This window comes from Oncorhynchus keta, chromosome 21 (genome assembly GCF_023373465.1).
Source record: "Oncorhynchus keta strain PuntledgeMale-10-30-2019 chromosome 21, Oket_V2, whole genome shotgun sequence".
NCBI classification, from domain to species: Eukaryota; Metazoa; Chordata; class Actinopteri; order Salmoniformes; family Salmonidae; genus Oncorhynchus; species Oncorhynchus keta.
In genome coordinates this window covers 28,053,231-28,080,272 of record NC_068441.1, presented here as the reverse complement: position 1 = coordinate 28,080,272, position 27,042 = coordinate 28,053,231, and the positions used below count along the sequence as shown (strand labels likewise).

Sequence of the window (27,042 nt, the reverse complement as noted above, 5' to 3'; positions counted from 1 at the left end):
AAACTGTTGCTACTCTGTTCTTTATTTTACTCTTATTAGTATCTATTCTGATGCCTAGTCACTTTACCCTGCCTTCATGTACATATCTACTTCAAATGCACATTGATTTGGTACTGGTACTCCCTGCATATAGCTCCATTCTTTAGTTTTTTTATTCCTCTTGTGTTACTCTTTTTGTTATTATTATTTACTCCACATCGTTGGGAAGGGCTCGTAAGCAAGTATTTCACGGTAGTCTACACCCTGTTGTATTTGGTGACAAATACATTTTGATTTGATTTGAAGGTGGGACAACCACAGACATCAGAGACACCATTCCTTTATTCATTCTGACCTGAAGAGACAGACAGACCAGACCTCCAACCATGGGACATTCCCGTTGTCAATAATACACATATCATAGGCATTAATTATAGACCTCTGACACACATTCACCCAGACAAACTTGTAAACATTCCCTGTTATTAGATACAGGCACCAACCTGCAAGACACATATACACGGACATGCACACACACACACACACACACACACACACACACACACACACACACACACACACACACACACACACACACACACACACACACACACACACACACACACACACACACACACATGCACGCACGCAACCATGCAGATGGCATTTCACTCAATTATCCTGGTTTCTGTGTAATCAATATAAATTACCTCTCTGCTTCTTTATGGCTCTGCCGGGGTAATTAGCCGATGAGAAACGAGTCCTTGATGGCTCGGAGGTGTCACTATTGTTCCCTGATGAAAATTAAAAGGATGGCAGCACCACTTCTCTCTGGGGAGCTGGTCTGTGACCTTTCCCTACCCTCTGCACACTGAGTAGCCTCTGCATACCCCATACCAGAGAGGAAGAGGTGAAGCAAGAGTTTACTCTGCCCCAAATTTGTCCACAAAAAAAAAGACCACGAAGTTAGGAATTTTTGTATGGAGGTCATTGAGAGAGTGTCGAATTTGGTCAACGAAAAACAGTGATGTGCTGGCACATACGCACTACCCTCTGTTGCGCCTTGCAGTCGGATACCAAGCAGTTGCCATACCAAGTGGTGATGCAGACAGTCAAGATGCTCTCGATGGTGCAGTGGTATAACTTTTTGAAGCTCTCGACCCACTCCACTACAGCACCGTAGATGTGAATGGGGGCGTGTTCATGTTGATGGAGAGATTATTGTCTTGGCACCACACTGTCTCTGACCTCCTCCCTATAGGCCAGGGGTGTCGAACTCATTCCATGGAGGGCCTAGTGTCCGCTAGTGCTCTCCCGCATGGTTTAGTGTTGCTTGCATCGAAGCAACCATAGAAGACATTTAGCTGGTTTGGTAGGCTCGCGTCGCTGGGAATTTTTGACTGGGTTTCCTTTTGTAATCCATGATAGTTTACAAGACCTACCACATCTGACAAGTGTCAGAGCCGGCATAGTAGGATTCGATCTTTGTCCTGTATTGACACTTTGCCTGTTTGATGGTTTGTGGGAGGGAGTAGCGGGATTTCTTATGAGCGTCCAGATTAGTGTTCCGTTCCTTGAAAGCGGCAGCTATAACCTAGCTCAGTGTGGATGTTGCCTGTAATCCATGGCTTCTGGTTGGGATATGTATGTACTGTCACTGTGGGGATGATGTCGTCAATGCACTTATTAATGATGCCAGTGACGGATGTGGTGCACTCCTCAATGCCATTGGATGAGTCTCTGAACATATTCCAGTCTGTGCTAGTGAAACAGCCCTGTAGCTTAGCATCCGCTTCATCGGACCCCTTCTGTATTGAGCGAGTCACTGGCACTTCCTGTTTGAGTTTTTCCTTGTAAGCAAGAATCAAGAAGATAGAGTTATGGTCAGATTTGCCAAATGGTGAGTGATGGAGAGCTTTATATGCGTCTCTGTGTGTGGAGTTAAGGTGATCTAGAGAGTTTTTTTCCTGTAGTTGCACAGGTAACATGCTGGTAGAAATCAAGTAAAATGGATTCCAGTTTTCCTGCATTAAAGTCCTGTGCTGAAGAAGTAGAAGTCTTCATCCAGATCTAGGTCAGTAATTGCTGTTATGATGTCCAGAAACTTTTTTCGGTCATGTGTACGGAAACATTGTGTACAAGAAAAGTTCAGATCTGCGCACACAAAATGGCAGAATTGGTCAGGAGCTCATAAAACAGTAGCTATGCATCCCCGCACCATCGTAGGCCTATTCTGTATTATACTGTAAGATATTCATCTTTTCATACAGTCTTCTCGGGTTTCATTTGAAGCATATTTCTATCCTTCGCTTGTTTGTAACAATTGCAAAGATATATTGGCAACTTAATTTTGATATTATCAGTGGTCACAGAGAAACATCTTAAACTAAATCTATGTCTAGTGGGGATCTTCTGTGTATAAAGTGATGCTGTAAGGAGAAAGACGCACTTAACTGGGATAGGAGTGGTTCGTGGCAGTTGGTAAATAACGAGCTTTTACAAGTGCAACTTTAATAACGATGGTTGTGAAAAACAGCTTGAAGATTTAACAATGCTCCTACAAAGCTTCTAACTATGAACTTAACCTTAAGACACTTTTGGGAACCTGGGCCCTAGCCTGTGTGGTACAGTCTTTCATACAGTGGGTATAGTAAGTCACCAACCCTTTTCAAAATGAACCACCTTTCGCTTGAATTATAGCCTCTTTGAATACATCTCTACTAACTTTGCACACCTAAACTGTGCAATATTTGCACATTCATCCTTGCAGAATTGTTCAAGCTCAGTCAAATTGCATGGTGACCACTCATGGACTGCACTCTTCAAGACATTCCACAAATTCTCGATGGGATTTAGGTCGGGGCTCTGACTAGGCCACTCAAGGACATTCACCTTCTTGTCCTTCAGCCACTGTACTGTTGCTTTGGCGGTGTGCTTTGGGTCATTGTCATGTTGAAATGTGAACCATCTTCCCATATTCAACTTCCTGGCAGAGGGCTGCAGGTTCTCCTCAATAATCTGTTGGTATTTTGCACTGTCCATTTTCCTTTCGATCCTGACAAGTGCTCCAGTCCCTGCTGAAGAGAAACACCCCCACAACAGGATGCTGCCACCTCCATGCTTTACTGTAGGCATGGTGTTCTTTGGGTGAAACATGTATTGGGTTTTCGCAAGACATATCGCTTTGCGTTCAGGTCAACAAGTTCAATTTTGGTCACATCTGACCACAGCACCTTTTGCCACTTGGCCTTGGAATCTACAATGTGCTTTTTGGCAAAGCTCAAATGAGACTTGATGTGGCTTTTTTGAGGTATGTTTTTAAAAATTTTATTTCACCTTTATTTAACCAGGTAGGCTAGTTGAGAACAAGTTCTCATTTGCAACTGTGACCTGGCCAAGATAAAGCAAAGCAGTTCGACACATACAACTTCACAGAGTTACACATGGAATAAACAAACATACAATCAATAATACAGTAGAAAATGTCTATATACAGCATGTGCAAGTGAGGTAGGATAAGAGAGGCAATAAATAGGCCATGGTGGCAAAGTAATTAGAATATAGCAATTAAACACTGGAATGGTAGGATGTGCAGAAGATGAATGTGCAAGTTGAGATGCCGGGGTTGCAAAGGAGCAAGATAAATAAATAAATACAGTATGGGGATGAGGTAGATTGGATGGGCTATTTACAAATGAGCTATGTACAGGTGCAGTGATCTGTGAGCTGCTCTGACAGCTGTTGCTTAAAGCTAGTGAGGGAGGTAAGAGTCTCCAGTTTCATAGATTTTTGACATAAAGGGACACACGCTGAAACCCCGAGAATGACTGGACATGGGAGGGCCAGATATCTGTGACAATGACCTAAAAGGGGTGCAAAAGCACACCAGCACCCCATTTTATGTTTATTCTATAGCTAACCATCCTTCTGGCTACACCTCATTCCATACTTTGCCTTTTATGTCCCATGGTCCCTCAGCTTCATACACTTTGGCACCCTCCATCTTATCTATATAAACTCACCCTACCTTTACTTGTTTTCCCTATGCCACTTCCTTCACTTGTTCTTCTCCTGATTTGAAAACATTTAGACTCAGTTACCAACTTACATGTGTTGTACTGTGTTTGCTACCTTTTCTTCACCTCTGTAATCCTATCCTCCTGCTTATTATGGGGTTTAGACTGAATGCAGTGGTAAATGTGCTTCTCACAATTGACAGCAGCAACATGGACCTGTTAAAATTGTCTAGAAAGGTGTTGATATAGCTGCGTATAGCCATGGCTTCCTTGTTTTAAGTCTAAGTGTGCATTTCTGTTTTGCATTCTGCTAGAGTTGACCTAGTATTTTATATTAAACCTACCTCACGCGTCCAGCTGTATCTCCATTTGTAACTCATCCACCAAAAATAACAATATGCTGTTTTACATTTTGTGTTATTTCTGCTGGTCTAATTCCTATAATGAGAAAGCAGAAAAATCTGTGTGCTCTCTGATAGTAATAAAAGCTCATATGGTGCTCTTCAATGTCCCAAGTTTGTAGCATTGATGAATAAATCAGATGTGTATGATATGTATGCAAGCATATGTATGCATGGTTTACTATTTAGATTTCTTTAAAACAATGCAATTGTTGTAGTTCATGTGATTGATGCGCTACTAGTGCATTCTTGTCAAATAAACATACCTAAATATATTTTATATGCCTATATTGATATACCTAATAATATACCTAAAGCTTAGTGGTTAGAGCATTGGGCCAGTAACCGAAAGGTTGCTAGATCGAATCCCGAGCTGACAAGATAAAAATCTGTCGTTCTGCCCTTGAACAAGGCAGTTCCTAGGCCGTCATTATAAATAAGAATTTGTTCTTAACTGACTTGCCTAGTTAAATAAAGGTTTAATAAAAAAATATGAATTCATGATTATGGATACATTCTGCAATGAGTTAATCTGGCTTTGAATCTGCAGCAGAACATGCAAACAATTTAGTTCTGAATTGCTTTAATACAGCAGTGCATTCCAACACCATGAATTGAATTAGATTTCACCTCGTTCATATAGTTGGCAGAAATCGTAAGGTATTAAATATAGACCTTCTCTGGCTGAAGGAGAAAAGGATCGGGTAAAATATGGGTATGTTGCTGATATCATCTAGGTCGCTTGCTAGCTTCTTTGAAAAAAAAAAAACCTAGCCTATATTCATGGAACATTCTAATTGTAATTTCTTATTATTTTTTGGACCCCCCATTAGCCGAAGCTAATGGCGACAGCTAGTCTTCCTGGGGTCCAACACATAACGAAAAAGACATTACGTACAAAAAAACTTTACAATTTACATTTAAAACATTAACATAGACATTACTGACTAATAATCATGAGCTGTCATGCTCATGGTGTCCGAATCTTCTGTGAAGCATCATTTCTACATGCATGAATAGTGTGTCCTGTCACTACCAATGATTTATATATACACCATCAATACTTTGGAACCTATAAAAATGCATTTATTAATGTCTACATTAGGTTTTGCCACATTTATTATATTACAGACATCTTAACTTAATGCATACTTTTACATTACATTATGTGAACAAAACATAAGAATATATATATATTAAATGTTACAACAACAAAAAATACTTACATTTTTCTTTTAAACATTTAATTGAAATACTGTTGAATTCTAATCATTCCTATAGAGCAGGTATTCCCAAACTGGGGTACGCCAAATAAAAATGTGATTCACATTTAATAAAACAAACAAAAACACATTTTCAAACAGTACATTTATATTTTCCAACGGGGCTATACATTTGGGTAAGGTTTTATTCTCACCTAAGTAGCCTCGTTTCACTGCCAAAAATAAAATTAAACCATCTAGTGTTCAGTGAAATAACAACACAATGTCAAATACAGGTAGCCTAGTCAAATAATTAACATCCAATCACATTAACCATTACTCTCTCACGGGAAACCTTCACTCATAAGCAGACATTTAGAAATGAAACATGACCATTTGAAAAATAAGCCACAGGAGTTTTTGGAGCGAGAATAAAGATGACTTTCAAGTAGTAAGACATGTATAAAAGCAACAGATACCATAAGAAGGGGCTAGAAGCGTCTTATATGGTGAGCTACCGAGTGGCTAGGACAGGCAAGCACCATACTATTGTGGAGGACTTCATTCTTCCTGCTACCGCAGATATGGCTGGGACAATACTGGGAGAGAAGGCCCAAAAACACTATACAGACAATGCCTTCATCAAACAACACTTTCACAACGCATCAGTGACATGGCAGGATGTGTTTTGAAACAATTACTGCTTCGCATACAAGTCAGTGAATTATATGCGTTACAACTGGATGAGTCAACAGACATGGCGGGCCTGGCACAGCTCCAGGTAAATGTCCGTTACGTTTATGGGGGGTCAATTAAGGAAGACTTCTTCTTCTGCAAACCACTGGAAATCAGGACAACATGAGAGGATATTTTTTAAGTACTGGACAGCTTTGTGACCAAATTAACTTTATCTGTACTGATGGTGCAAAAGCCATGACAGGGAGACATAGTGGAGTGGTAACGCGTGTGCAAGCAGTTGCTCCCGACGCCACTTGGGTACACTGCAGCATCCACCGAGAGGCTCTTGCTGCCAAGGGAATACCTGACAGCTTGAAATCCTTTTTGGACACTACAGTGAAAATGGTTAACTTTGTTAAAGTAAGGCCACTGAACTCTTGTGTATTTTCTGCATTATGCAATGATATGGGTAACGACCATATAACGCTTTTACAACATACAGAAGTGCGCTGGTTAGAGACAAGTTTAGTTTTCTTTACTGACCATAATTTTCACTTGTCTGACCGCTTGCATGATGTTGAGTTTCTCACACGACTCGCCTATCTGGGTGATGTTTTTTCTTGCCTGAATGATCTGAATCAAGGATTACAGGGACCCTGCGTAACGATATTCAATGTGAGGAACACATTTGAGGCTATGATTAAGAAGTTGGAGCTCTTCTCTGTTTGCATTAACAAGGACAACACACAGGTCTTTCCATCGTTATGATTTTTTGTGTACAAATGAACTCAAGCTTATGGACAATGTGAAATAGCGAAGCACCTGAGTGAGCTGGGTGCGCAATTACGCAGGTACTTTCCTGAAGCGGATGACACAAACAACTGGATTCGTTATCCCTTTCATGCCCTGCCTCCAGCCCACTCACCGATATCTCAACAAGAGAACCTCATCAAATTGCAACAAGCGGTTCTCTGAAAATTGAATTTAATCAGAATCCACTGCCAGATTTCTGGATTGGATTGTGCTTTGTGTTTCTTGCCTTGGCATATTGCGCTGTTAAGACACTGATGCCTTTTGCAAACACGTACCTATGCGAGAGTGGATACAGGTACAGACTGTGTGTAGAAAATTATTTAAGACTGAGACTCTCTCCAATACAACCCAACATTGCAGAGTTATGTGCATCCTTTCAAGCACACCCTTCTCATTAACCTGTGGTGAGTTATTCATCTTTTTTTATTAACAAATAAGGTTTTATATGTAAGATGGTTAAATAAAGAGCAAAATTATTCATTATTATTATTAATATTCGTGCCCTGGTCCCATAAGAGCTCTTTGTCACTTCCCACAAGCCAGGTTGTGACAAAAACTCACACTCATTCTTATGTTTAGTAAATGTATTGTATAGTTGGTGTGTGTGTGTGTGGCAGGCTTACAATGATGGCAAAAAACAACATTTGAGAGTGCGCTGCCCCTGGTGCTAGAGGGAGTACGCAGCTGGAGGTTGAATGTTTGAAGGGCTACGGGACTATAACAAGGAACCACTGGTATAGAGGACTGCTTCTGATGAGGAGTGCCAAAATGGCTGAACGGTAGCTTCAAAGCCTATCAATTGGCAATACATAGCATCAGCATTCCAGGGTGAGGGTTAATATAGCCTGTCGACTCACTAAATTCTTCCACTGCTATGTCTGAGACTGCCATCATTGAGTATGTTTACATGCACACTAATAATTAGAAATTAAACTGATTATGGCAGTAGGCATATTATTCAATAGTCATGTAAATGTCTTACTCTGCTTAATCGGCGTAAGGCCAAAATCTAAGTAAGCATACGGCAATTAAAACACCTGGTTTTCTGAGCAATCTTTCTAATTATTAAGACATGTTAACACCTTAAATTGACATTCCAGCTGTGTATTTAATGAGAGCATGTGCTAGCACCAGCCGAGCGAGCCTCCATCTTTAGCGTGGTTGGGAAGTGTTGGGAACAACAATGTATGCTTCTTAGAAATAGTTTTCACATACAAACTTTATATGTCCGAACTCAGAATCAAATATGCTTCCCAAAAATAACATATTCGCTGTGGTAAAACGTTTATTTTGATTGGCGATGTTCTGCATTTATCAGTGCCATCAGTTAGCCTGATTTCAGATGTGTCCATGTAAACAGGATTAGTTCCAATTTGCAAAGTATGTAAATGTTTTAAATGTTTGAGATATTAATCTGACTATCCACAATAATCACATTATTGTGTGCATGTAACCACACTTATTGAAGTTGTTTGTGGTGATGAGGGGCCTTGTACAAAACAAAGTAATCAGTGATTGGATGGTCTCTAACCAATCAGAGTATGAAAGCCAATGCCGAATTTTCAAACGTGTGTTTTGGACCAACCCATCGGTTTCTGGACCATCAGACGCACTGTGGAGAAGAAACTAACATCTGTGGGTGTGGTATAGCATTTAGCCAGAGCAATTAGTCTGGGTAGCCAGGCAAGGGTTTATTCATCACTATTCTGACATGTGCACTGTAGTTCCTTTGTTTCCCAAAAGGTGGCGTTATAATTCCTCTCAACTGCAACATATGCATCCTCAAATCAAATCGGTCACATCCGTTGAATGCTAATACAATACAATACAATACAATTAATTAAAATGGCTAACAGCTACTACACCATGTAATAGAAAAGGTTGGGATCACCTCTAGCCAGAGACAGTAAGGATGTGTCCATTTATGGAAACAGACAAATTAAGTCTTCACTGTTGCCTGGGCGATGAGACACAGGAAATGGAGGATAGAAAGGCCACAGTGGGGTCTCTGGGTGGTTCTGATTGGTGGCTCAATCAGACTTCAGTACAATAATCTCTGGGACACACATGGATAGGAAGAGGAATGTCATCATCAGATGAGGAAGTGATGGTGCAAATGTGACGGCAGACAACTCTTATCGCAGTAGGGACCATTTCATCTGTTCTTTTGCAGACCGAAGCACTCAGTTTGGTTAAGTGTCCCTCATCCTGCAGATGCAATTCATTAGCAACAAACATAACAAGGGAAAACCTATAGTTAGGTAATGTCCATCACCTCAACATCAACTACAGCTAGAATTTTCTTTAACATACATTTTCTTTAACATACAGTATGAAACAATAACGAAAGTTTCCAGGACTTTCTAACTGTGATATTTAAGGGAAAGGTGGTGGTGTGATTACAACCAGTAATACTACTTTACAGGAACAATACATAAATAAATTAATCATTTTAATTCTGCAGACAAAAGTCTATCAGTAACCATTATGAGGCGTGCGGGCCGAGGGTTGGCGATGAAGATTAATGCACAGAGTGGAAGAGGCAGACATCTGCAGCCTGTAAAATGCCTCTCAGATGGGAGCCTCCATCAGCATGGCACTCAGAGAGTCTGCCAAGTATAGAGCAACGCCACCTAGCTAACAGTGGAGCCTCATTAACAGCTACACTGGGAATGCTCCCCTTTGTTCTCTTCTCTTTTCAATACAATAAAACTAAATGTAATAGCTTAATATAATGCTGGAGAGAAATTAAATCATTTTTTAAATAGCCAGCAGAACAATTAGGGCTTTTCAGGGATAAAAAGAGCGGGAAGCATTAGATGTATGTGCTTAAGATTGTCAGCCTGACAAACCACCCAGTCAGCACTTGACCATGTTGTTCGCTAATATCCAAATCGCATTACTATCAAATACACATGTGTGAAAACCAGTATTACAGAAGTATAAGAAATGTAATACAATTTTAACAAGTTTGAGTAAATATTAGATTGTCGTAAATAAGTGCAATTACCTGAGACACAGTGTGTTTTGTTAGAGGAACATCATCTCCCCTGTAAACGTGAAAATAAAGGGGGAGGGAAACAGTGCAGATCATTTTAATGTTGTCGACATCCGGGAAGCACAGTGCTCAGTGAAAACAGAACCATGGTGTTTGACTGAGGAGGAGGAAGAGCGTCAGGGTCCTTACACCGAGGATGACTATGGAAGACAGAAGAGGACATATCACTCAATGGCTGACATGTAAATGCTTAGAAAAATGGGCTTCCTCCCTTACCCTAAACAACCTTACATTGAGGAGCTATTGTATCGTCTAGGGGTGGAGACTAGTAGGACGGTTGATTTATATTGGCCTGAGAACCAATCCAGTCACAGAAACCTAAACTTATGTAACAGAGTATTTAATTGGTAAACTCTGTGGTAGGTAGCCAACAAATAGTTTCCTGTCTTCCTATATCTTGGCTACCCCATGGTGTGACAGTATCCAGGTATGAGTGTCCAGCCATGTCTTCTACCATTGTCCTATATTCTAGATGGAAAAGTTGATTTGGTCAGAGTCAGAGGGCACTGTTGTGATGAGAATACAGAGACCTCTGCTTTGGGGTGAAGAGAGTTCTCTGCCTACACCCATCCACAATCTCACCCACTGCCAGGAACAGGCCCTCCATGTTCTCCAGCAAGGCCCACCGCCCTACATTTTACCTGCAGGAGGACACGAGAGCTTTAACACACATTAGGACCTCTATGGAAATAAACAGTGTTACAAATGTCTCATTCTGTGGCTTACAGCACAGTCCAACCTGTACGAGGGACCTTGACACGACTCCCTTTCCTGTCGTAAATTTCCCAGAGTTCTAACCAGGTCACGTCATGCATAGTTTAATTGTTCTCTGTGTTTTCTTAGTCACACACTTCTACTTGTCTCGACCAAACCTTATTGGACTGAAGTTTATCGCTCTAATTCATTATACATGTTACATAATCTAATAATTACATTTGTCTAATTATTCATTATATATATATATATTTTTTTTTAAAATTTTTTTATTATTTTTTTTATTATTATTATTATTTTTTTTTTTAAATAATCTAATCATTACATTTACATTTAAGTCATTTAGCAGACGCTCTTATCCAGAGCGACTTACAAATTGGTGCATTCACCTTATGACATCCAGTGGAACAGCCACTTTACAATAGTGCATCTAAATCTTTTAGGGGGGTGAGAAGGATTACTTATCCTATCCTAGGTATTCCTTAAAGAGGTGGGGTTTCAGGTGTCTCCGGAAGGTGGTGATTGACTCCGCTGTCCTGGCGTCGTGAGGGAGTTTGTTCCACCATTGGGGGGCCAGAGCAGAGAACAGTTTTGACTGGGCTGAGCGGGAACTGTACTTCCTCAGTGGTAGGGAGGCGAGCAGGCCAGAGGTGGATGAACGCAGTGCCCTTGTTTGGGTGTAGGGCCTGATCAGAGCCTGGAGGTACTGAGGTGCCGTTCCCCTCACAGCTCCGTAGGCAAGCACCATGGTCTTGTAGCGGATGCGAGCTTCAACTGGAAGCCAGTGGAGAGAGCGGAGGAGCGGGGTTACGTGAGAGAACTTGGGAAGGTTTAACACCAGACGGGCTGCGGCGTTCTGGATGAGTTGTAGGGGTTTAATGGCACAGGCAGGGAGCCCAGCCAACAGCGAGTTGCAGTAATCCAGACGGGAGATGACAAGTGCCTGGATTAGGACCTGTGCCGCTTCCTGTGTGAGGCAGGGTCGTACTCTGCGGATGTTGTAGAGCATGAACCTACAGGAACGGGCCACCGCCTTGATGTTAGTTGAGAACGACAGGGTGTTGTCCAGGATCACGCCAAGGTTCTTAGCGCTCTGGGAGGAGGACACAATGGAGTTGTCAACCGTGATGGCGAGATCATGGAACGGGCAGTCCTTCCCCGGGAGGAAGAGCAGCTCCGTCTTGCCGAGGTTCAGCTTGAGGTGGTGATCCGTCATCCACACTGATATGTCTGCCAGACATGCAGAGATGCGATTCGCCACCTGGTCATCAGAAGGGGGAAAGATTGCATTTCAGGGTAGAATTCTTTAGTCATTACCATAAACATAAATTCCCTTATCAATGCCATATACTGTTACCAATGTAGTAGGAAAAGAGAGCTGGAGGCGTTGAACCACAACCCTGGTAGCAAGGCAAGCAGACTATTATAAAGGTCTAGACTCCTTGGTAGAATGATGCCCTTACAACACAGAACACATTACTTATGTATTAATAAAACTGCCTAGGCTGTACTAAAACAATTCAGTATGCCTACTGGTGTGTCAGTAGTTCTGTAGGTAACTGCTGAACTTGCCAGGTTATGAGCCATGGCATGGTTTCCCACTTATCTTGCATTTCTTCCCAACATCATGCCTCCTCTGTCAGAAAACGTGACAGCTACTCTACACCTCATTACTCCACTTCCGTTAAACCCCCTAAACAGGAATTTGACATTCAGTAAATTGAAGGTGATAAAAATAATGTCTAATAACACTCTCAATCAAGTAAAAATAGTATCTGTACAATGTACAGTTGACAATACAGAATGAACTGCCGCTACACCACATACAAACAATACTTGTTTTAGAAACATATCTGATCCTAATAGCAAAGCTTATACAATAAAGACACACGCTTTTAAAAAATAATCTACATTTATTGAAAGTTAGTACAAAAGTTTAAATATAACTGTCCAGCAGCATTCCCGTTGTGTCCCTTCTGTTCATTTAAAATGACACTGAAAGACAAAGATTAAAACAATTAAAATGTTAGTTTAGCCACACAAAGCATATCTCATCTTTAAATAATCGGATGTGTGGCCAATACATCAAGCAGAGGTGGCTACATGTAAAAAAAAATATCCAGCATACCCATGGTGTCAAGATTGGTCCTGCAACTGCTGGTCATCCCAGTACAGGTGTAGGGATGAGAGGTGCAAGATTAGGTGCACTGGAGCAGACATCTTACAGCCCTGAAAATGAAAAGAGAAATAGAGAAAGTACGTAAACATTATTAAAGCAATGAGTGATTTTATTCTAGGTTTTTATGCACTACAAATGCCAGATCTAGTGATAAATGTTGAGGACATTGGGCCACGTATGTTGTCATAAATGCAACGGTACAAGGGTAGCAGTCAAGGTTGGCATCATTCAGTTATTTTGGCATCCCAAAACACTGCTATAGCCCTCCTTTTCTAAGAATAAATCATTTTGCTGGAATAAAACTCCTATGGAGTCCATGTTAGTTCATTTGCCCTGAGAGGTGACATGGACTGCTAACATATATACAAAAGGTGAGTGTTACACATACAAGTTGATCAAAAATATCTTACCTAACAGCATGGTATAAAATACCCCTTCCTTTCTCGAGCTACCTCTCGCTAGTTTTACAAGAGCAATCATCTGTACTCAGACTGCTGCTGTCCCCTGCTTCACTGGCGGGGATCTTGCTACTTCTCTCCCTCTCAGCTGGCTCCTCCAAATGAATGGCTAGTCAAGTTGTGTGTGTAAACTAGACTCCAATTGATTGTGAAGCTATGAGCCAACAGAGAAGCCTTTAAGAAAACTTTTATTTTGTCCATTGGCAACAATGCTAATGTTATGGGGAGAAACCAACTCGGCGGCCCCGAAGCAAAAAGGCCTTTGACCTTTATTTTCACCATAGGCATGGCGGTAAATAATCTAAATGAAATTAAACTTTTGTAAACAATGACACCTGCTTTGATACTGAATATGAACATAGCGTAAGTACTCTGATCATTGATGATTCTCCAATAACACTTCGTACCATCTACTCGGCTGTTGAGTGCTCATCTCACGTAAGACAATCAACAGGAACCCATCAACCAAAATAGACCATGTAAAAAAAACTGAACTGAAAAGCGGTTGATTGATCTTGATTTGGTGGCATTTAAATCTTTAAAAACACCCTATCGGTACAGGGAAAATCAAAATACCTACATAAAACCTCAGAATGCTTTACACTTCAAAAATACCCAAACCATATAATCCTGCTGGGAAGTATTTTGACAAGAACGGTTTGACCCACCCAGTCTCCTCCTTCCCTTTCCACATGATTTTTCCTTGTCTACTGTACATCTCTTCATGTGGCAGTGTTTGGCTGAGCAGATATAGGAGGTAAACCTGCTGCTTCTTTTCCGGTCACCTCACCTAAGTAATGTAGCCTGTTGGAAAATACGGAACAACATTGTTACATTTTGCACCTTTCTTCATTATCTGCTACATTTGAGGGGTCAAGAGGATAAAGCCAGGAGCAAGCCTTCAGTTCAAGCCCATTACACTGCATAGCAAAGGCAAGGAAGGCGTGTGTGTGTGTGTGTGTGTGTGTGTGTGTAGTTGGGGGTGTTTCAAACTCAGTCCAATCCAAATACGCATGCCAAGGGGATAAATACAGTGCCTTCAGTAAGTATTCATTCCCCCTGACTTTTTCAAAATATTGTTGTGTTACAGACTGAACATAAAATTATTAAATTTGGCTTTTTTTGGTCACTGGCCTACATGCAATAGTCCCCAATATCAAAGTGGAATTATGTTTAGATGTATTTTTATATTTATTTTTTTACAAATTAAAAATGTAAAGCTAAACTGTCTTGAGTCAATAAGAATTCAATCCCTTTTTTTATGTCAAGCCTAAATAAGTTCAGGAGTAAATATGTGCTTCACAAGTAAACTAGTAGACTTACCCAGAAAGACTCACAGCTGTAATCACTGCCAAATGTGATTCTCAGGGGTGTGAATACTTATGTAAACCTTATGTTTACCTCAGATAATACATTTAAGCACATGTATCAAATGTTCATGTATCACGGTATATGATGATATATGATATCGCCCCTAAGCTTACTGGCCACATGAAGGTGCTGCTTTGATTTCTAAAAACTGCTGCATTCTGTGCTTGTCAAGGAAGCCACATAGCCATTTCCACTATATTTTCCTCTAATGTATGGACTCCACGACTACATTTAACAACCCAATCAAGAGGTGCAGTACAATGTTTGTAGTACAGTGCTTACCTCAGAACTGTCAGCATCCGGAGCCCCCTCCATACACGCCACTGGAGCCCCCTCCATACACACCACTAGAGCCCCCTCCATACACACCACTGGAGCCCCTCCATACACACCACTGGAGCCCCTCCATACACGCCACTGGAGCCCCCTCCATACACACCACTAGAGCCCCCTCCATACACACCACTGGAGCCCCCTCCATACACGCCACTGGAGCCCCCTCCATACACACCACTAGAGCCCCCTCCATACACACCACTGGAGCCCCCTCCATACACGCCACTGGAGCCCCCTCCATACACACCACTAGAGCCCCCTCCATACACACCACTGGAGCCCCCTCCATACACACCACTGGAGCCCCTCCATACACACCACTAGAGCCCCTCCATACACACCACTAGAGCCCCCTCCATACACACCACTGGAGCCCCTCCATACACACCACTGGAGCCCCTCCATACACACCACTGGAGCCCCCTCCATACACACCACTAGAGCCCCTCCATACACACCACTAGAGCCCCCTCCATACACACCACTAGAGCCCCCTCCATACACACCACTGGAGCCCCCTCCATACACACCACTGGAGCCCCCTCCATACACACCACTGGAGCCCCCTCCATACACACCACTAGAGCCCCCTCCATACACACCACTAGAGCCCCCTCCATACACACCACTAGAGCCCCCTCCATACACGCCACTAGAGCCCCCTCCATACACGCCACTGGAGCCCCCTCCATACACACCACTGGAGCCCCCTCCATACACACCACTGGAGCCCCCTCCATACACACCACTGGAGCCCCCTCCATACACACCACTGGAGCCCCCTCCATACACGCCACTGGAGCCCCCTCCATACACGCCACTGGAGCCCCCTCCATACACACCACTGGAGCCCCCTCCATACACACCACTGGAGCCCCCTCCATACACGCCACTGGAGCCCCCTCCATACACGCCACTGGAGCCCCCTCCATACACACCACTGGAGCCCCCTCCATACACACCACTGGAGCCCCCTCCATACACACCACTAGAGCCCCCTCCATACACACCACTGGAGCCCCCTCCATACACGCCACTGGAGCCCCCTCCATACACACCACTAGAGCCCCCTCCATACACACCACTGGAGCCCCTCCATACACACCACTGGAGCCCCTCCATACACACCACTGGAGCCCCTCCATACACACCAATGGAGCCCCCTCCATACACGCCACTGGAGCCCCCTCCATACACACCACTGGAGCCCCCTCCATACACACCACTGGAGCCCCCTCCATACACGCCACTGGAGCCCCCTCCATACACACCACTAGAGCCCCCTCCATACACACCACTAGAGCCCCCTCCATACACACCACTGGAGCCCCCTCCATACACACCACTGGAGCCCCCTCCATACACACCACTGGAGCCCCCTCCATACACACCACTGGAGCCCCCTCCATACACACCACTGGAGCCCCCTCCATACACACCACTGGAGCCCCCTCCATACACACCACTGGAGCCCCCTCCATACACACCACTGGAGCCCCCTCCATACACACCACTGGAGCCCCCTCCATACACACCACTGGAGCCCCCTCCATAACCACCACTTGAGAATGGGCCAGGCCTCACATAAATGCTCAACTCAAGGGACTAGCTACTAGAGAAAGTCTTCTATCTTCCTTCCATACAACACCAGGTACTTAGGTTCCGTTGTTTTAACTTCAAGGGAAAGTGTAGCGACATGGGACTTACAGCCACCACCATATGGGCCGCTGCTCCTGCCCCCTCCACTGCCATAGCTGCCACCTCCTTTCATTGGGCTGGCTGCTGTAATTGCCAAAGTCATTGTAATCTCCAGCACCACCACCAGCTGTGCTGCTGCCGCCACCGTTAGCTCCATAGTTACCTGCAAGAGGACACAGATAAAAGGCATTTTACACTCCAAGCTATCCATTACATAAAGCTAACCAGATTCAAAACTAAGTGATGGCATTTTTGTGCAGTTCACCCTTGCGTGATTGACTTACTACCTCCGTAGTTACCACCATCTGTCATTGTTGTATCCTCCTCCACAGCTGCCACCCTGGTTGCCATTGCCAACTCCTCCGCCATAGCCCTGGTTGCCGCCACCATACCCGCCGGGGCCTCCACCATAGCTGCCACCTAAGGAAACAAGTATAACAAGTTAAGCTTTTGGACAAACCGGCAAAAGATCCCAGGACAACGTTCCCCACATTCTAATTTAGAATATCTAGGCAGAGGAACTCACCATTGCCTCCATAGTTATTATTTATCAGTCATTATCACCATATCCTCCACCTCTCCCTCCACCACTATATCACAATACTTAGGGGCCGTTACGATATGTATTACGATTTTATATGTATGGAGATTCGATACTGTGATTTTATTGCAATTTGATGTTCCAAACATAATGCTCACTATATGTCTGCTGCAGACACCAGAGAGAGTCATGAGAAAAATGGTTTGATCAGTCATGTAAATAAGTGCTGAAAACATGTTAGTTCACTATTTAAAAAGATGGACAACAAGCTATAGGATAAAAAAAAAATACTGGAGTTTTGGCACAGGTACAGCCAACTAGCGTCAGCTAATTCTACACACACACACACACACACACACACACACACACACACACACACACACACACACACACACACACACACACACACACACACACACACACACACACACACACACACACACACAGAGTACCAGTCAAAAGTTTCTTTATTTTTACTATACTGTAGAATAATAATAGTGAAGATATCAAAAACTATGAACACATATGGAATCAAGTAATAACCAAAAAGTGTTTTAAATCAACATATACTTTATATTTTTATTATATTATATTTTAGTTTCTTCAAAGTAGCCACCCTTTGCCTTGACAGCTTTGCACACTTTTGGCATTCTCTCAACCAGCTTCACCTGTAATGCTGTAACTGTCTTGAAGGAGGTCCCACATATGCTGAGCATTTGTTGGCTGCTTTTCCTTCACTCTGCAGTCAAACTCATCCCAAACCATCTCAATTGGGTTGAGGTTGGGTTATTATGGTCATCTGATGCAGCACTCCATCACTCTCCTTCTTGGCCAAATAAGCCTTACACAGCCTGGAGGAGTGTTAGGTCATTGTACTGTTGAAAAACAAATGAGTACCACTACACACAAACCAGATGGGATGGTGTATCGCTGCAGAATGCTGTGGTAGCCATGCTGGTTAAGTGTGCCATGAATTATAAATAAATCCCTGACAGCGTCACCAGCAAAGCACCATCACACCACCTCCATTCTTCACGGTGGGAACCACACATGCAGAGATCATCCGTTCACCTACTCTGCGTTTCACAAAGACATGGCGGTTGGAACCAATAATCTCACATTTAGACTCGGACAAAGGACAGATTTCCCCCGGTCTAATGTCTATTGCTTATCTTTCTTGGCTCTTATTATTATTGGTGTCCTTTAGTAATGGTTTCTTTGCAGCAATTCGACCATAAAGGCCTGATTCACACAGTCTCCACTGAACAGCTGATGTTAAGATGTGTCTGTTACTTGAACTCTTAAGCATTTACTTGGGCTGCAAGCTGAGGTGCAGTTAACACTAATGAATGTATCCTCTGCAGCAGAGGTAACTGTGGGTCTTCCATTCCTGTGGCAGTCCTCATGAGAGCCAGCAACATCATAGCACTTAATGGTTTAGGAGACTGCACTTTAAGAAACTTTCAAAGTTCTTGGAATTTTCCAGAATGACTGACCATGTCTTGAAGTAATGATGGACTGTCATTTCTCTTTGCTTATTTGAGCTGTTCTTGCCATAATATGGAATTGGTCTTTTACCAAATAGGGTTATATTCTGTATACCACCCCTACCTTGTCACAACTGATTGGCTCAAATGCATTAAGGAAGGAAATTCCACAAATGAACTTTTAACAAGGCACACTTGTTAATTGAAATGCATTCCAGGTTACTACCTCGTGAAGCTGGTTAAGAGAATGCCAAGAGTGTACAAAGCTATCAAGGCAAAGGGTGGCTACTTTGATGAGACTCAAATATATTTAGATTCGTTTAACACGTTTTGGTTACTACACGATTCCATGTGTGTCATTTCAAAGTTTTGATGCATTCACTATTATTCTACAATGTAGAAAATAGTACAAATAAAGAAAACCCCTGGAATGAGTAGGTGTGTCTAAACTTTTGACTGGTACTGTATACACACACACACTTATTTTTACAAATCGATACTTGGAGACAAAGTAGCACGATAATATGGTCCCAAATGTTTTTTGGGATATGTAACTATATCGATCCCCCCCATCATTATATTTATTTATTTAATTTTTTATTTCACCAGGTAGGCTAGTTGAGAACATGTTTTCATTTGAAACTGCGACCTGGCCAAGATAAAGCATAGCAGTGTGAACAGACAACAACACAGAGTTACACATGGAGTAAACAATTAACACAGTAGAAAAAAAGAAAAAAAGAGAGTCTATATACATTGTGTGCAAAAGGCATGAGGAGGAGGTAGGCGAATAATTACAATTTTGCAGATTAACACTGGAGTGATAAATGATCAGATGGTCATGTACAGGTAGAGATATTGGTGTGCAAAAGAGCAGAAAAGTAAATAAATATAAACAGTATGGGGAAGAGGTAGGTACAATTGGGTGGGCTATTTACCGATAGACTATGTAAAGCTGCAGCGATCGGTTAGCTGCTCAGATAGCTGATGTTTGAAGTCACCTCTGCCAAAGTGTCCACCTCTTGGCCCTGAAAGACAGGCATCAAACAGGTCAGTCACTTTCTCAAAGTCACATTTAAAGCTTCAGTTGTTGCTGAGAAGCAAGGAGAGCAAAATAACTTTGGTCTGTAGCTTCTCCAATTCCTACTTGATCGGTTCATTTCTTCCTTTGACAAAGCCTTCCTCACTTCACAGTGGTGATCATTGACTGTATGATACTTCTGGACTACAAAGGGAGAAAATAGATTGTTAAACATATCAGTAAATTACTTGAACTGGGGGAAAAAAAGAAGAATCTAAAAACTGTTGGGGTTTGGCCCGAGTAGGCAGTCATTGTAAAAAATAATTTGTTCTTAACTGACTTGCCTATTTAAATAAAGGTTAGAATAAAAAATAATAAAATAACACACACAACAGCAGCTTTTCTGTACCAATGGTGTTGACTTACTGACAATCCTATCGACTGAATCGTGATCATCAAATGTAACAAAGGCAAATCCCCTCTTCTTCCCATCAGTCATGATGTCGATGACTTCAATCTTGCCAAATTGATTAAAGTATTCCCTAAGATGGTGCTCCTGTGTCCTCCTTGATTCCACCCACAAAGATCTTCTTCACCATTGTGATAATACCTGGCCTAGAGGAATCCTGTCCAACACACATTACATTCAATCACTTCAAAGAATCAGAAGATCCTCAAAAAGGAAATTTCTCCATTGTTCAACTTCATATTAAATCACCAGCACCACCCCAACATATATGAAAACAGATGGGTTCTATGTGTTGTAATCACATCAGACATAGCTTACCTCTCTGGACACCGCTCTCTTGGGCTCCACTTGTCGGCCGTCAGCCTTGTGAGGACGAGCCTCCATTGATGCATAAACTTCCTCCACTGAGCTGTATGTGACAAAGCCAAACCCCCTTGATCTCTTTGTGACTGGATCTTTCATCACCTGAGGAATGAATTGGCACTGTTCATTTGCTGACACAATTAGGAAAGCCAAAAGAACCTAATATTATGAAAAATGTATACTCACCACACAATCTGAGAGGGATCCCCATCGTTCAAAATAGTTCCGCAAACTCGTCGGTGGTCTCGAAACTCAGCCCACCAATGAAGAGCTTGCGGAGCTGCTCCGGCTCACGGGGATACTGAAATTAATAATAGCAGGGAAACAAAATGTGTTAGAAGCAAATGGGCATAATTAGCTACTAACCATGTCAGGCCAGGTCTCCACTTACAGGTAATGGCTATAGATAGCACATCTTCAATATAGCTATATGTTACTACAACCGCCAGAAATGGTCTACTGTACCGTTAAAATGCATTTTTAACACAAATATTAGTTAGCTCTTTAAAGTCAGCGACACAAGCCTAAGAAGTTCTCACAAGAGCGCTAGCTAGTTAGTTAGCCAACCAATCTTGCTAGCATCACTGCGCGCCCTCGACTAAAGTTAGTACTTCTAGTTTAGCCGGCTAGCTAATGGCAACTGTACACCTTATTTGATGTATGCCCCATTAAAAACGTAGTTGTGTTGGATCCTGTATTTTACATTATAGCCATTACCATATATATGATTGAATATTATCTGCTGTTGGCTTGTGTGGATGTATGTATGTGTTATGCAACATAGCTGACTTGAAACATTATTAAAAGTTTCAAGGCCATGAGCCTTTCTCATGATGGAAAAGTAGCATGAAGACAGGAACTGTTCAATGAGTTGGGAGGGGGGCACATTCAGAGCGGGGTGTTGCGAGAACAAGCGGTCTTTTGTTAGATAACAGGAGCCAGGTGCGAGATAACGGTATGGAGCATGAGAGCCTGGATGTTCTTCACAAGCAAGTTACATCTATCAAAGAAGCGCCAAGAGGCGGGGACCCGCCTGAGCGCCTGCAATAGGCTGAGCAAGTTTAACCTGTTCAGGATACCACGGTTTACTGCCCCTTCTGGAGGATTTGGGTACCCATATAAAACATGATACATTTTTGTCAAAAGTTGCTAATATATGCAAATAAAAAATATTATCGAATAGAAAACACTCTAAAGCTTTTAAAACCGTTTAAATTATGTCTCTGTGTAAAGCAGAACTCTCAAAATCTGCATTTTCCCAAAATATCTCTTCTCATCTGAAAAGTTGGGTCACCTTTGACCTCATCGCAAACACCCTCCCCAAACAGTCACAGCACCAGGAACAGTCTCCATGTGTTCAGCGTGATCTCAGCTTTCAATGGGGCTTCTCATTGTGAGAATCGCCGGCTCACGAGAGTTTGAGCATGCGGTAAGCTCTCAGTCACTCAAAAAAACCTGTGCGCAATGGTCAAGTCCTCTCTCTTTTCCAAGATCGATTGAACAGTGCTTGTGTTTCTGTTTGTTCTCAAAATTGCTGTACACCTTTATAACATGTTAAAGCTTGATTATGAAGTTAGTTTGACAAGTTTACTCGACATATTATATATACTTTTGAAGTTTTGGTGCGCAACCACTTCAATTTTGACTACATTTTTACCAAAATCAGGCTATTTTGAGAACCGAAAGACGCAGACTTGAAAACTGAACGCTAATTTGGTGAGTATAATCCCTTACAGGTCGTTTGATGGAAGAATAACAAAGGTAAGGGAATATTCAATGTATTCATTTTGGGTTTCTGTCGACTCCAAGATAGAGGAGTCATTATGCTACTGTGGGAGCGCCGACTCCATATTATAGTCTAGTGAACGCAAAATGTAACGTTAAAATTAAATGTAACAATGCAATTGCATTTAGAAGAAGTGTATCTTGCTATACATATGTAAAACATGCATATTTAGTCAAAGTTTATGATGTGTATTCCTTGTTAGCTGACGTTATCTGCCGGGGCTATCGTCATTTCTCAGGACATTTGGGTAGCATTTTTTGAACGATGCATCATTGTAAACAGAGATTTATGGATATATATAGCATATTATTGAAAAAAAATGAATGTACTGTGTAACATGTTATATTACTGTCATCTGATGAAGATTTCAAAAGGTTAGTGAAATGATTTTTCTTTTAATCCTGCGTTTGTTGATTGCATATTTTTTCCTACTTGGCTATGCTAATGAGCTATGTCTGCGGTGGTGGTTTGACATAAATATGTGCTATGTTTTCGCCGTAAAACATTTTAGAAATCTGACTTGCTGGCTAGATAAACAACTTGTTTATCTTTCATTTGAGCTATTTTACTTGTTAATGTGTGGAGGTTAAATATTTTTAGGAATATTTTTGCGCATTGTGCGTTATGGTAATGAGCTTGAGCTGTAGTCACGCTACCAGCAGAGGAATAAAACTCCCTAGCTGGTTAAACCATGCCCAGTCTCTACTGTGATAGGCCAACAGACGGGTTGGAACTGTCTATCACAGTATAAAGAATACTGTTTTACATACGTCTAGTCAGTTCTCTGTTCTGCCCTGCGTGGTATTACAGTGAGCCCGTATATACGAAAGTTGCATTTGCCATTTATTACTTAGCTAATAAAAAATACATAGTATAAAATCGGTGACTCATTGTTATATTTATCCTGATACCAGATTTGAATTTACGCAACCCTAACAGTTGCAATTGTGAAGAAATGGGGTAATGACCTTACAAAAATCTCTTCACAATAAGTTAAAATATTGATGATTCGCTAAATAACAATTTAGACAGACCTTTACGCCTGCAGCGCTAGCTAATGTTAGCTTGCCAGAGTTCTACATGGCCTGCGGTCATGTTCAGTTAGCTAAATACTGCGTCGCATACAAATAACACATGACAAACGCTACAACCTAACACGTTAATTAATTAACTAGCTAGCTAACACTGAATAGTATCCAATACATACAAACGTAGATACCTCCTTCGACATGTTATGGTTCAGCCGTAGCGTGGATAAAACCGAACTACTTTATGCATGAACTCGTGCAAAGCTAGAAAAACAACAGCATTGCTGTGTGCGTGATAGGAATCAACAACCTAGTGATCTTTAACGGCGGTTGGCATCCAATGTTGCATTACCGCCACCTACTAGACTGGAGTACAACTCTCTTATACTTTGCTTGTGTGAGCAACCATTTTGTGTCCATGATGTTTCGAAGACATGCTTGGTGTGTGGTTGATTATTCTGAATAGTATGTGTTAAGTTTGTCCATCAGCAAGTTTTATTCATGTGACAATATTCAATTTGTTCATTATGTAATACCACTGCAATAATGCCAGTTTGTTTGGAGATGCTTTGCTGCTTTAAGGTTTATTGGCACCGCCCTCCAATAAGGTTGCTGTCTATAATTAAGTAGCCCTTCACCATGACTCTCAGTTCCAGTTCCAGCATGTATGTTCTGTAAATTATATTCCCAAATATTTTATTTTCTGTTATGCTGTGTGCACTCAACTGACATGCATGATTGTTGATGATGCCGATGCTAAGATGAAGGGAATTAAATAGTCTATAATGCGCACCAGAGCAGCATTATTAGTTTATTTATTCTTGCTCACAGATAAAACTGAAGGAATGCAGAATTTACATTATTAATATTTGCAAAACACTAATTTAAAATACGTAACACATAATAGATTACATCAATAGAATACAGAACACTTGAAACATTACAGGTTATTTTTGATGATGGAAATGCCGATAGCCTGGTTAGCCAATGTGCAGGGGCACTGGTTTGTTGGGCTAATTGAAGAAGTATGTACATGAATGTATAGTTAAAGTGACTGCATATATGACAAACAGAGAGTAGCGGCAGCGTAAAAGAGGGGTTGGGGTGGCACACAATGCAAATAGTCCGGGTAGTCATTTGATTACCTGTTCAGGAGTCTTATGGCTTGGGGGTAAAAACTGTTGAGAAGCCTTTTTATCCAAGACTTGGCACTCCGGGTACCGCTTGCCTTGCGGTAGTAGAGAGAACAGTCTATGACTGGGGTGGTTGGGGTCTTTGACAATTTTTAGGGCCTTCCTCTGACACCGCCTGGTGTAGAGGTCCTGGATGGCAGGCAGCTTAGACCCAGTGATGTACTGGGCCATATGCATTACCCTCTGTAGTGCCTTGCGGTCGGAGGCCGAGCAATTGCCGTACCAGGCAGTGATGCAACCAGGATGCTCTCGATGTTGCAGCTGTAGAACCTTTTGAGGATCTGAGGACGAATGCCAAATATTTTTAGTTTCCTGAGGGGAATAGGCTGTGTTGTGCCCTCTTCACGACCGTCTCGGTGTGTTCGGACCATTCTAGTTTGTTGGTGATGTGGACAACAAGGAACTTGAAGCTCTCAACCTGCTCCACTACAGCCCCATCGATGAGAATGGGGTGTGCTCGGTCCTACTTTTCCTGTAGTTCACAATCATCTCCTTAGTCTTGGTTACGTTGAGGTATAGGTTGTTATTCTGGCACCACCTGGCCAGGTCTCTGACCTCCTCCCTATAGGCTGTCTCGTCGTTGTTGGTGATCAGGCCTACCACTGCTGTGTCTGCTGCAAATTTAATGATGGTGTTGGAGTCGTGCCTGGCCATGCGGTCGTGGGTGAACAGGAAGTACAGGAGGGGACTGAGCACGCACCCATGAGGGGCTCCAGTGTTGAGGATCAGCGTGGCAGATGTGTTGCTACCTACCCTCACCACCTGGGAGCGACCCATCAAGAAGTCCAGGATAGAGTGGCAGAGGAAGGTGTTTAGTCCCAGTTTCCTTAGCTTAGTGATGAGCTTTGAGGGTACTATGGTGTTGAACACTGAGCTGTAGTCAATGAATAGCATTCTCACATAGGTGTTCCTTTTGTCCAGGTGGGAAAGGGCAGTGTGGAGTGCAATAAAGATTGCATCATCTGTGGGTCTGTTTGGGCAGTATGCAAATTGGAGTGGGTCTAGGGTTTCTGGGATAATGGTGTTTATGTGAGCCATTACCAGCCTTTCAAAGCCCTTCATGGCTATGGATGTGAGTGCTACGGTTCTGTAGTCACTTAGGCAGGTTGTCTTCGTGTTCTTGGGCACAGGGGCTATGCTAGTCTGCTTGAAACATGTTGGTATTCCTGACTCAATCAGGGACATGTTGAAAATGTCAGTGAAGACACCTGCCAGTTGGTCAGCATATGCCCGGAACACACGTCCTGGTAATCCGCCTGGCCCCGCAGCCTTGTGAATGTTGACCTGTTTAAAGGTCTTACTCACGTCGGCTATGGAGAGCGTGATCACACAGTCGTTCGGAACAGCTGATGCTCAGTGTTGCTTGCCTCGAAGCGAGCATAGAAGTGATTTAGCTCATCTGGTAGGCTCGTGTCACTGGGCAGCTCGCGCGGCTGTGCTTCCCTTTGTAGCCCTGCCACATAAGATGAGCTTCGGAGCCGGTGTAGTACGATTCAATCTTAGCCCTGTATTGACTATTTGCCTGTTTGATGGTTCGTCGGAGGGCATAGCAGGATTTCTTATAAGCTTTCTTTAGTGTCCCGCACCTTGAAAGCGGAAGCTCTACCCTTTAGCTCAGTGCGAATGTTGGCTGTTCTCCATGGCTTCTGATTGGGGTATGTACGTACAGTCACTGTGGGAATGACATCCTCGATGCACTTATTGATAAAGCTAGTGAGTGATGTGGTGTACTCCTCAATGCCATCGGAAGAATCCTATATGTTCCAGTCTGTGGTAGCAAAACAGTCCTGTAGTTTAGCATCTGCTTCATCTGACCACTTTTTTATTGGCCCGAGTCACTGGTGCTTCCTGCTTTAATATTTTCTTGTAAGCAGGAATCAGGAGGATGCAATATAAATATTCCTCTCCAGGTGCATTCAAGTTATCACTAAATAATTTATTAAAACACCGTTTTACAAGGAAGGTCTACAATAGCCTCAGCAGAATTCTGTTGGGTAGCACCATGGTGTAGCCGGAGGAGAGCTAGCATATGTCCTTTACTGGGTATATTGACTTCAATAAAAAACATAGGAGGCTCATGGTTTTCACTCCCTTCTATAGACTTACACAGTAATTATGACAACTTTCGGATGACATCCTCCAATCTATCAGAGCTCTTGCAGCATAAACTGACATGTTGTCCACCCAATCAAAAGATCAGAGAATGAATCTAGTAATGAAAGCATAAGCTACAGCTAGCTACAGCTAGCTA

General features: G+C 42.4%; 1 protein-coding gene, 1 long non-coding RNA gene and 1 pseudogene across 2 annotated transcripts; all 3 read right to left on the bottom strand.

Moving 5' to 3' along the window:
* Window positions 1–12,772: 12,772 nt before the first annotated feature.
* On the bottom strand, window positions 12,773–14,352 carry LOC127910328 (uncharacterized). The gene is made up of 3 exons (XR_008074399.1): window positions 14,167–14,352; window positions 12,990–13,090; window positions 12,773–12,856 (listed from the first exon to the last, which is right to left on the bottom strand). It is a non-coding gene; the product is annotated as an uncharacterized LOC127910328 (long non-coding RNA).
* An 864-nt stretch (window positions 14,353–15,216) lies between these two features.
* Window positions 15,217–17,441, bottom strand: LOC127910526 (loricrin-like). Its single transcript, XM_052474565.1, has 5 exons — window positions 17,430–17,441; window positions 17,188–17,323; window positions 16,913–17,066; window positions 15,594–16,766; window positions 15,217–15,502 (listed from the first exon to the last, which is right to left on the bottom strand). The coding sequence occupies exons 1-5, from the start codon at window positions 17,439–17,441 to the stop codon at window positions 15,217–15,219; spliced, it is 1,761 nt and encodes a 586-aa protein (XP_052330525.1).
* Window positions 17,442–19,625: 2,184 nt separating this feature from the next.
* Window positions 19,626–23,801, bottom strand: LOC118399886 (heterogeneous nuclear ribonucleoprotein A1-like; annotated as a pseudogene).
* Between the last annotated feature and the right edge of the window lie 3,241 nt (window positions 23,802–27,042).